The 12,577-nt window shown below is 37.5% G+C and overlaps 1 protein-coding gene across 8 annotated transcripts in view; it reads left to right on the top strand.

The window, feature by feature from the left end:
- The window catches only part of TANC2 (tetratricopeptide repeat, ankyrin repeat and coiled-coil containing 2), a 437,594-nt gene that overhangs the window by 361,470 nt on the left and 63,547 nt on the right, over positions 1-12,577 (top strand). For all 8 annotated transcript variants that reach the window (XM_017549227.2, XM_017549226.2, XM_017549224.2 and 5 more), the window contains 2 exons: positions 4,585-4,751; positions 8,071-8,678. In XM_017549227.2, coding sequence (XP_017404716.1) covers positions 4,585-4,751; positions 8,071-8,678 — 775 coding nt within the window. The remainder of the gene's footprint in view (positions 1-4,584; positions 4,752-8,070; positions 8,679-12,577) is intronic.

Genomic DNA, 12,577 nt, shown 5'->3' with positions numbered 1-12,577 from the left:
TTTAAGAGATGGCGTCTTGCCATGTTGCCCAGGCTGGTCTCATACTCCTGGGCTCAAGCAGTTTTCCCACCTCAGCTTCTCAAAGTATGGGGATTACAGGCATGAGCCACCCACAGCCAGCCAACAGTTTCTTATAAAGTTAAATGTACATCTACTTTATCACCAAGCAAATGTATTCCTACATATTTACCCAAGAGAAATGAAAACATACATCTACAAAAAGACTTGTACAAGAATGTTTCTAGCAGCTTTCTTCATAGTTATCAAAAACTGGAAACAGACCAAATGTCCATCAGCAGAATAGATAAATAAATTATAGTACATTTATTCAATTGAATACTTCTTAGTATTAAAAAGGGACAAAATAATAGTATACTCAATGTAGAAGAGTCTCAGAAACATGTTGAGCAAAAGAAGCACATGTCTGCAGTGAAAGAAATCAGAACAGTGATTTCCTACTGAGGACTGACTGGTGGGGAACCTAACAGAAATTTCCAGAATGATAGAAATGTTCTATATTTTGATCACAGTGTTGCGTACATGAGTATGTATATCTGTCAAAAGTTATCAAAGTGTATAGTTAAGATATTTTTAATTCACCATATATAAATGTTATTGCAATAATTTTTAAAATAGAGTTATTTTTTAAAGATAGCTGGAGTTTTTTCAATGGAAAACATTTTGAATTTAGAGTCAGAAGCTAGATTTCAAATTATGTATTTTTCTTTGAAAATTGAGTCAGTATTTTTCACAGTACTTTAAAGTTCTACAAGTACAGTGATTAAAATACATACACTCACATCCACATGCTCATATAAAACAAATGAAAAAGTTTTGCTTTAGCTACCACTATGAAATGAAAGGAGACACAAATCGTTTTGTTTTGTTTTGTTTCGTTGGGACAGGGTCTCACTCTGTCACCCAGGCTGGAGTACAGTGGCAAGATCATAGCTCACTGCAGCCTCGATCTCTTGAGCCCAAGTGATCCTCCTGCCTTACCTCCTGAGTAACTAGGACTACAGAAGCACACCATCATACTTGGCTAATTTTTTTCTGTTTTTTGTAAAGATAGTGTCTCACTATGTTGCCCAGGCTGGTCTGGAACTCCTGGACTCAAGCAATCCTCCCACCTCAGCCTCCCAAAGGGTTGGGATTATAGATGTGAGCCACCATGCTCAGCTGAGACACTAATTTGTTACCACACTGAAGGAAAGATAACTCAGGTGTTATGTGAAGCTTTTCTGAACAAAGATATTGTCTGATATGAGTCTTCTTTTTCACTTTGAACAGTTCCTATATATACCAGGAATAGAATCTTATGTGCTAAGATTCAATTCTGACTTCAATATTAGCTACTGTCTCCTCTTTTGCAGTCTCTGTAATTCTTATTTCTCTCAGACACCTAGGTAGAGTCTTAGAATGGAACTACTAAGGAAGGAAGTTCATGTATTGTTAGGTACACATGTAAATGGAGGCAGTGGAGAATCCCTGGTGAATGTATATTTACAAGGGATTAAAAGTAAGGATTTTAAAGGGCTTGGGAAGCCTTTTTCGTGACTTGTCACCTAGAGCAGTGGCTCCTAAGCACCAGTCCATTTAAAGTTTTTAGTTAGTCCATGATGAAATAAGAAAATAGCAACAGCTCAGAATTTGTATGGATGTAGATATAATGTAGTTTTCCATATATATGTATGCAAAGATTAGATAATGTCCCTCCTACTTTTTTAATGTTAAAATACTTTTTATTCTATGAAATAATGGTGATCATGGATGGTAATTATATTTTACATGTTCTTACATGGCAAAATATGAAGTAGCAATCCTTTATTAGTCCCCAGTTCATTTTTATTTGTAAAAATTTTTAAGCTACTGATTTAAAGTACTACTCTACAGAAGTTTGAATGAGTGAACATACTGAAGCATTCTTGTAGGCTGATTGCATTTGAAAGGCAAAATCTAAAGATCATTAATATCTTACCTCTTAAATTTACAATTGAGAAACCTTATTTAGCAAAGGAAAATGACTTATTTTAGGAACAGTTCTCACTGTTTTGCAGTATTAGTAGTAGCATTAGGAAATTATTTGCATTTATTGTTCTGAATCCTAAAAACTGTGATATTTCTGATATGCCCTCCTTCCTCAATGATTAAATGTTTTGTGACGCCTGCATTAGTAGGTGACTTATAAGTAATTCCTTCAAAACAGGGAAAATCTAAAAAAAATAATAACCAGAATTTACAAGAATTAGTTTTATTAAGGGGGAAGGCAAGTACTCCCTTTTAAAAATAAGAAATGATATATTACTTTACTCATGGGATTAATCTACTAAGAATTTATGCAAATGAAAATGTAATTTTATTAGAAAATGAATTATTCATTAAAATGTCTAGACCATAATTTATACACATTACTGATCTTCATGCTTGAGAATGTGTTTGCAATGACTTCCCAAATCTCAACAGATGCATTATCGTCAGCTGTTTTCTCTACTTGAAGGTCGTGACTTTCTTATGAATGAACCTGGTTGAAGTGATTAAAAGAGGTATAACTGAAGGGTGGGGACAGTGGTGCGTTGGTAAATTTTTAACAGCCACCTGGGAGAGGAGGGCTGATCTGTAATATTTGCCAATTTTTATTATGAAAATATTCCCACCCTAGACAATTTCAGGCTACCAGCTGTTTAACAAGCAGAACTTGAAAATATTGCAGTGGGCTCTCCTGAACCAGTACAGGGATAGATAGCTCCAGCACACCAAGTGATACTAGCTGATGGTACTTAGCAAGGCAGAATGCAAAGAAAATTCCTCTGTGGAAACTAAAGGCACAGTTAAGCTTAAGGGAACCAAAGCCTTCAAAATCAAGAACGTAACAGACCCTATGTGTTGTTTGAGTAAATCCTAGTTAGTTCCGAGCAACTCCTTTTTATTCCTTAATACTTTGCATTCCCTAAAGGAATTTCATGTTTTCTTAGTGCTTCATCATCTAGAATACCATTCCATTAGTAGTGATTGTTAATAGAGCTGGAATCCATAGTTCATTTTGCTCCCTCAAAACTTGGCAGATAAAAGTAATTATTGAAACATAATTTGAGAACTGACTTACAGTATTTTGGATATTGAAATTAAATCTCTTTTACAAAGTTTATGCTTTAGGAGAAAACTAATAAAGGCTTATTAATCATTGCAGAAGACCTATATATTTTCAAATATGAAAACAAAATAGCATGTTCAGTTTCAGTTCGTCTTGACTTTTAAAGGCAAAAGAGCCAGTTTTGTACGCAAGTGCACAGACATTTTCTTCTGTCCTCAACTTCATCTTTTTCCTCCTCAGATAAAACCTGTTTCTCACTCCAGGTATCTGATGATTGCTGCCCTCTTCCCTCTGCTTTCCCCGCTTCAGAGCCTGTGAGGTCCTGCTAACTAATAACTTTTACTTGTTACACGCAATTCACTGAGACTAAAATGTTCTTTCAGTGTGGAGATTTTTAAATCTCTAATTGTTTAATCAAGAATCAATAATCCCAGCACTTTGGGAGGCCGAGGCGGGTGGCTCATGAGGTCAAGAGACCGAGACCATCCTGGTCAACATGGTGAAACCCCGTCTCTACTGAAAATACAAAAATTAGCTGGGCATGGTGGCGCACGCCTGTAGTCCCAGCTACTCGGGAGGCTGAGGCAGGAGAATTGCCTGAACCCAGGAGGCGGAGGTTGCGGTGAGCCGAGATCGTGCCATTGCACTCCAGCCTGGGTAACAAGAGCGAAACTCTGTCTCAAAAAAAAAAAAAGAATCAGTAAGCATTTAGCGAATGCAAAAGACTGAAATCTTACCAAGCTGCTCCTTCAGCATAGTCCTAAGGTTAAACTGATTTTGTCAGTATAGGATCATGTGGAGTCCAAGAGAGAACTGGATACAAACATAGCTGATGTTTGTCTTTCCCACTTGACTCCTCCACCTTTGGGAAGATCACGCAAGGGATTGGTCTTGTTGCGGCTGCATTAGGTATAGTCTAGGAAGCTGCTAGGGTGTTGGGATCTAGCCCACATCATTCAGCTCTGTCTATTGCCTGGGATTCCTTTTTCTCTGTTCCTCTGTCTCTTCCTTCCCACTGCATATCACATGCAGTCCTATATACTGCTTTAGACTTTACATAAACCTTTTTGGGGACATTCCCAAAAGAACATATGATACCATTCTCTTTAATGCTATCAAAAAAAAAAAAAAAAAAAAAAAACGGAACACATTCTACTCAGCTTTTTTATGTGCACACGAAAAATGACTTCTCGTGCAAATTTTCTTAACTCCAATACTCAGGCTGTCTCACAACTATTAGTATGGATATTTCTGAAAATGGTGATATATATACTAATATGTGACAAAAGCTTTCACACTTGATTAAAAGCAAAATGAATTTACTAAGTGTATTTTTCCATGCCTTTAGAATAAATTATGTACCCTGAGCATTCACTAAACACATGCAAGCCTTTTCTAATGTTTCGTTCCAAAGAGATATGTGACCAAAGTTCCAATAAGAACTCATTTATCCATTTGGTAATTATTAAGTAATTTGTTTCTTTCTATCTCAGAGAGAAAAATCCCAGATGAAGATTTCATCATTTTAATTGATGGATTAAATGAAGCAGAATTTCACAAACCGGATTATGGGGATACAATTGTATCGTTTCTGAGTAAAATGATTGGAAAGTTTCCTTCTTGGCTCAAACTAATTGTAACAGTTAGGACCAGTTTACAGGTATGTGTTTGTTTGCTTTTAAACCATAAATTGCTTCTCTTGGAAAGAGCTTAGACTGAAAAATTCTAGGTCCTAGTTCCCTAAACCTCTGCTATGTCCTAGAGCCTTAGGAAGAATAATTCCCAAAGAATTAATGTAATATTTTGAGAGATGTGATCTAGAAAGAACATTTTTTGTACATGATTCTGAGTCCCATTCCTGTTGCTCTCGATGAGGTTTGATAAAATGTCCCTCAAAATAGCATGAAAAGAAAATCAATTTTTCCAGACTGTTCTGATGACAGCAGTGTAAAGACAATCTCTAACACTTGGACTTTTGTTTAGCATTTTTTAATCATTTAATGCTCTGCAAAGTTCAGTTCAGTCTACACCTGAGAATCAGATTTTCTGGTTCCTCTCTCTGCTCCTACTTAAACAACTCTTCTGTAGCATGAAGATGGACCTTCTTCTATATCCGCCCTCCTGTAACAAAAATTGGCAATATTAGGGCTTTAGATTAAATTTACTACAACTGGGAGATAAGTTGTTTTGTTTTGTTTTTTTCTAATTACTTTCCTTGCTCACTCACTGGTCACTTAACAGCCTGGAAGAAGGACCAGGAATGTGAGACTGAGCCTGTAAAAATATATGGGCTAAAGATAAATGACTATACTTTCCCCAACATTCTCATTGTAGCTGAGTCAATATCCCATTCTGTACATATTCACACTTGGTTTGGAAAAATGTTTCTCATTATTTTTATAAAAATCATTCCCTCCTTTGATAAATATTAGAATCTCAAATGATATACACTCATCTCACTATTTGGATGCAGACCCCCCTTGTCATAAGTGTTAATGTACAGAAAATAATCTGTGCATTTAAAGTCCCTCCTTTCCCCCACCAGGCACTTAGCATTATTCCTATGTATTGACCAATTAACATTACTGTCTTCCATGATGAGAAACTATATTTCTAATACTGGCCACCACCTTATAGATGTTTATTGTTAATTTCAAAGTAATTTGAGCTAAAGGATATGGATAAATCAATATAAATTCATCTTTACAACTAAAAATTATATAATCTATCATTTTTAGTAGCTTGATTGTTAAAAATGAAAGACGAATGAAAGAAACCTCCAGGAATGCAATCTCTGACTACTTGACCAAATGTATGCTACGGATTCACATAATACCATGGGTAGTCTCAAAAGAAATTTTAAGTGTTTCTGGATAGAGTAGGTGACTAATTTTTCAACTATGCCAACAGAAAAAGTACTTCAACTAAGAATTTTTTTTAATTATTTCATTTCTGACAGTAAAAGAATTCATAGGTTTTAGAAAATGAGCCTTCATTTATATTTGATCATCATTATTTCCACAAACATTTCTTAAGTCTTTAGAGTATTTCAGGGACTGTTCTAGGGGCTGGAGATTCAAAATGAAGAAGACAGTCAATTTGCCCATCCTTCCTCCTAAAGCTTATATTTTAGTAAGAAACACACCAAAAAATAGGCAAAAAAATATATACTCAAATTATAGGTAGTGTTAAGTGCTATGAAGAAAAACAAAATAGGGAGAAGGGATAACTGGATAGTAGTTGTTTTAGATAGGATATACAGGAAAGCCCTCTCCTTTAAAAGTGATGAAATCTGATCTGTCTTTTTAAAAGATCTCTGTCAATGGCTATCTACGTAATAAAATGTAGGGGATAAAGAGTCGAAGCAGAAGTATAGGTGAAAGGTAATGGTGGCTTAGACTAGAGTGATAATGATGGAGACCATGTGAAATGGTCATATTTCGATGGACTGCACTTTGAAGGAGAATCAAAGGACTTGATGATGGGCTGAATGTAGGTATGAGCAAGAGAGAAGACTCAAGAATAAATCCCGGGTTTTTTGTGAGCAAATGGGTGAATGATGATTTGAGGACAATAGAAAGATCACAGATATCCTCTAGGGTCTGGTGGTAGGGTCAGTGGTAATGCTATTTATTGACATGGGGTGAGTTTTGTGGTGGGGGACAAAACTAAGTAGTTCTGATTTGGTCACATTGTCTATGAAATACCCAAATGTAAATGTTGAGTAGACAGAGATATAAGATGGGCCTCAAGGGAGATGACGAGGCTAGAAACATAAAGTTAGGCATGAGCCACATATAGATGATATTTAGAACCATGGGACTAAAGAATCTATTGATGGGAGCGAGAATGGCTAGAGAAGAGGAAAGAACAGAGCTCAGAGCCCTGAGTGAGCTGGGAAATAAAAAAGGAACCAGCAAAAAAGGAAGGGTAAAGATGGCCAGTGTGCTAGGAGAGAAAAGAGCATTCTTTCTCTGGGAGGAAGCTGCAGAAAGTGACTCCAAAACAAGTGCAAAGCGGTGAGATGCATTGTGTCAAACACTGCTGAGAGGTTGAGGAAGATGACAGCTGGAACTCTGTTACTGGATTTGGCAAAGTGAAAGTTACTGATGCCCTTGACAAAAACCATGTCAGTGAGGGTGGTGGGGGTGCAGCCTGATTGGAACAAATGGAGGAGAGAATGGGAAGGAAAAAATTATAAATAGCAAATAGAGAAAACGTTTGCTAAAAATGGGATGAGAACTACAGGGTAGTAGCTGGAAGGAATAATATGGAGTTTGTCTGTGTGACCCAACTGAGAAGGTCAGGATGCAGGAGAGAGAATGGGTACTCACAGGAGCAAAGTCCGTAAGTAGGTAGGAAAGGATGGAATTCAGTGCTTGGGAGTAGCCACAAAGCAGTATCACTTTCCCCCAGTAGCATTTACAACAGATTACCAAGGTGCCAAGCTTCCTACTGTTAGAAGTGTTCATTTCAGCTAAGGTATCTCCAGAAGGCCTGCATTTAAATGTAGTCATTTTATACATCTGTGTTGTATGGGAATTTTTTTTTAATAGTCATTTTATTAGGAGGCTTAGAAAGCCAAGTTTTTCTAAGACATTCTTTGAATCCTATACATTTCTCTTATTGACTTGTACTTGGCATTATGCCCTGGCTTACACTGAGAAAAATTACAACAAAAGAGTTATACAGCACTCTATTTCAGGAGTGTTGCTTAGAATAACGATCATGAAATCACTCGTAAAACACCCTTTACAAAGACCCATTAAAAAATTATCATAAGTCTCAATATTAGGAGAAGTCATGTCCCTTCTATGCAACTAATTTGTTTTACTTTATGGATACTAATACTTGATCATGTTTCCCTCTTTGACCATTTCAAAGTTCAGAATAAGTTTGTGTAAACCTCATAGTTTATCACAAGAGTTAGGGGAAACTGAAGGTCTTTCTGTCTCTTTCTCTCTCTCCATCTGTTTTAGGAAATTACCAAGCTGCTGCCTTTCCATAGGATTTTTTTGGATCGACTAGAAGAGAATGAAGCCATAGACCAGGACCTGCAGGCTTACATCCTGCACCGGATACACAGCAGCTCAGAGATCCAGAATAACATTTCACTAAATGGCAAAATGGACAATACTACATTTGGCAAACTCAGTTCTCATCTCAAGACCCTCAGTCAAGGGTCCTATCTATATCTGAAACTCACATTTGACCTCATAGAGAAAGGCTATCTAGTGTTAAAGAGCTCTAGCTACAAAGTAGTTCCAGTTTCACTCTCAGAGGTTTATTTACTCCAATGCAATATGAAGTTCCCAACCCAGTCTTCCTTTGACCGGGTGATGCCTCTCCTGAATGTGGCAGTGGCCTCTCTCCACCCACTGACTGATGAGCATATCTTCCAGGCCATCAATGCTGGGAGCATTGAAGGCACACTAGAATGGGAGGATTTTCAGCAGAGAATGGAGAACCTCTCCATGTTCCTAATCAAGCGCAGAGACATGACTCGCATGTTTGTACATCCTTCTTTTCGAGAATGGCTTATCTGGAGAGAAGAAGGAGAGAAAACCAAATTTCTCTGTGATCCCAGGTAAGACATAGATCTGTGATATGCAATTTGGAGTCTATTTTCTGTTCATTGCATGGAGTATGAGTATTGAAAGCAGAATTGTTCTTTATTGAACATTTCACGTAGAAAAGACATCATCTCTGTTTCTTCTCAAGGCAAGGCTATAATGAGGTTAACCAATTTATTGTTTCACAATGTTATTTCCTTAAGAGTCAACACCTGCATAGATATTTAGAATGCTACCATACATTCCTGTGTTTTTCTAAATAATTTTCGCTGACCGCACAGGGTTCACAGGCCATAATTAAGTTAGCCATTTAATTGACTTCCTCAGTATTATTATTCTGATATGAAGAAAGAATGTATATACTGTTCATCTCTTTGACCTAGAGCAGAATCATTTCAAAATTTCAAAATTTTTATTGCCCTTTTAAAAACCTTATTATTAATAAGTTTCCAATGACTAAATCCATTAAAGTCCAGCCAGTGCTAAGCTTCATACTGGAAAATAGAATTATAAACCTTAATGGCTGAAAAAGATTTAAAGAGATCAGCTGGTCTATCCATGCTGACTTTAGATAAATAAGGTGTCATTATCCTTATTTTGCTATAAAGGCCTTAAGATGCTGGATCATAAACTTGCACAGTCATAAAGTTAATACGTGGGAGGGAGGAGGCATGTGCTAGAATAGGGATGGCAAGTGCATGGTAGATACCACCACTTCCCATCCCACATTCATGGCAGGATCACTGACTTACTCCAGCACTCTCCCAGTGAGCTTGAACCTGACTTGAGAATCTTTCCCAACTCAAACCAGACTAGATATGAAACTGTTTCCCTTTTTATTGCATAAAACCTAGTTCTCTGGCATCCTGGTGGGGTGTGCTTTTTACTCCTTCATACTAACATTTTTAAAGAAGTATTCCTTTAATAAAGTTGGTGTTTTCAGAAGACAATATTACTGACTTCGCAGAAACAAAGAAGACACCAACAACATAGCTGGCAAATGCAGAGCTTATTTTGGCTCAAAAAGAAGAGGCCAGATTTGACTATGCCTCACATGTGACTCATCAGAAAGAATAAAACTCTGTGTTCATGCTGGGGTTTTATTGCCCTTTACCATGTCCTTCACCAGGCCTTATTAGAGACAACTGTACTGTGGGCATGCTGCTCAGCCTACTCCATGCTGATTCACCAGAAAATTAGTTCCAGATTATGATGAAGACATTAAGCCAGGCAATAGACTTTGTAGTATTTTCCCTGAGAGGGAAACTTTTTAAAGAAACATGCTGTAGTGGAAAGAACATAATCCCTTGAGTCAAATTACCTGCAGATAAATCCTGCCTCTTGTAGGAACTGTGACCTCTGGAAAAAGTTACATAGTATTACTAAGACTTAGTCTTCTTATCTACATAAGAGCAATAATAATGCCTTTTTTCTAGAGTTGTTGAGAAGTGAGGTCATACAGTATCATGCCTAGAATAGTACCGAGTACAAATAAGCATTCAGGGTATGTTCTTTTTCTTCCCCTCCCTCTACAGTTATAGACCCTTCTGGTATACCTTAGTTAAGTCCTGTGGCTAATCGGATAGCGACAGCAATCTTCTGCTATTATCATTTTGGAGCACAAAATTTTAAAAAGAAACACATAAAAACAGTCTGAGTCTCTTCTGTGAATTGTATGATGTTCCCAAAAGGATTTTACCATAAATCCTGCTAGTACTGTTGTCAATATGTAATATGTAGAACTGGCAGCTACCTATATAGGAAAAATAAACTAATCTAGAATTACCTAAGAAACACTTTGAGATCAGTTCCCAGAGAAACTTTGCTAGCTGGTCTAGGACCTTAGATCCTGGGACATCTCAGAGGATTGAAAGCTGAGGTCTAAGGCAACCAGAATACCACTGAATTAATAGTATCCTTACAACAGATGAAATCCTCAGGGGCTCTCAAAGGAGGAAGTATGGCTTTTATACAGCCATATCATGACTATGCAGGCTTGCCTTCTTAACATTGTCTATTAACTAGGAGTTTTGCAGCAACTGACTGATGCAAGAGGAGCAGGTACTTCCAACTTCAAATCCTGCATAGTCTGTTCCTTGGTGATTGAATAACATGGCTGCTGAGAGATCATCCTATTTCCCTTAATGACAGAGAATAACATGGGTGCTGAGAGATCGTCCTGTTTCTTTTAATGGCAGAAAGTAAAATTGTAAACAGGATGAGGAGTTATCAAAAAAAGCTTTTTTAGATTTCATTTGAGTTGGAATTCAGCCCCCTCCCCAGCATTGGCTGGCACCAACCTTGTTACAAAGTACTGAAGTGTTGACCTCAGTGCTTAAGGCTCCCTAGGTCAATGAGATGGAAATTCACTAAGAATTTAATGCAATTGGCAAAGCCCAAGCTTCTTTCAAAGAAGCTGGCTGCAGTTGTTTTCCATTTCTGGCGGATCTGGTTAGCAGTACTCTCTCCAGGCAGGGTTTGTGTTTGTGGCCTTCAGCCTCCACTTCTTGCACATTGTTTTCCCTTCTGTTCTCCACTTTCTCTTCAACTTGTCTTTAAAGCATCTAATGTATTTTAGTAGATCAGGGAAAACAAATTCATGCCTCTAAAATCACACCAGGTAAGGCAGTGCCTGATATGTATATCTCTGTGGTGTAAGGAGAAATTCAGAGGCAACACAATATCGTTATCCCTTCTAGTCCATTTTCGTGGGCTTTCAACACTCAGTTGTTTACTCTAAACTTGATGACCTTATTAGGAAGTTAGACATAGATGCAGATACTCTACTGATGCCAAAAAGTGGTTGATCTTCTTCAAAAATAGGCTACCCAATGAGGTAGCTTCTGCCTGAACTGAAAAGAGTCAGTAATCTGAGGATGGTGCTGGAAGCAGGAAATAGCAGAGCCAGAGGTTAATGCTACAGCTGAGACTGAGTTTTCATTATTTTGAATACCAAACTGCCTATTGTCTCTGAATCTGGGCAAGGACTTGACCTATCAGAGAGAATGATGTAATGTTACATAGACATATCATTGTCATAGAAATAAATAACAAGGTGAGTAGTGTGTTTGTGTGTGTGTGTGTGTGTGTGTGTGTGTGTGTATCAAACTGTAAGCAGAGTATCACTGAAGAATCTTTTAGATTTGCAGTTTAGGTAAAATATGCCCCTTGAAGCAATCACAAACCTTAGACCACACCACCTCGTTCTGCTCTCTGTTTGCCACTGTTCATCACTGTCAGCCTTCTGTCATACCCTGAACTTAAATCTGTCTTATGTTATTCCCTTGGACACTGAGATATCAGATTAACTCACTAACTTAATACATGAATCCTGCTATTATGCTAATAGTAGAGAGATGGAAACCCTATTTCAGGCAACTTGTGCATTTAAAATAAGACATTTGAGAGAAATAGTCATCAGCCTTTGTTATGCAACCTTTTAGTGACTCTGATAGTAGAAATTTAAGGCTGATAGAGTAGACAATCGGGGGCTGCCAGCCTTGTGGTGCTGTCCAGTTACTGCTTGATATTTCTTCATTGCTTTAGCCTCACCCAGAATAAATCTCCACTCTTTGTTCTGTTTCCATTCCTAATTATCTTAATTCTCATGGTATCTAGCTTTCCATTCCATAGGAACAGCTCTCCAGATTTTTATATGTGTGTGTGTGTGTAAGATTTTGACATAGAGATTAAAAGTCTCTACTGCCTTATTATATTTGTATTTTTGTGAGGGGTTTTTTGTTTGTTTGTTTTATTTTTTTGAGACAGTATCACTCAGGCTGGAGTGCAGTGGTGCAGTCATGGCTCACTGAAGTCTCAACCTCCTGGGCTCTGGCAGTCCTCGTGCCTTAGCCTCCCAAATAGCTGTGACCACAGACACATGGCACCATGCCTAATTTTTTTTTTATTATTT

The sequence above is a fragment of the Cebus imitator genome, unplaced genomic scaffold (assembly GCF_001604975.1).
Source record: "Cebus imitator isolate Cc_AM_T3 unplaced genomic scaffold, Cebus_imitator-1.0 Scaffold217, whole genome shotgun sequence".
Taxonomy (NCBI): Eukaryota; Metazoa; Chordata; class Mammalia; order Primates; family Cebidae; genus Cebus; species Cebus imitator.
Note: the sequence above shows the minus strand (reverse complement) of the source record. Positions and strands in the feature narration are given on the sequence as shown.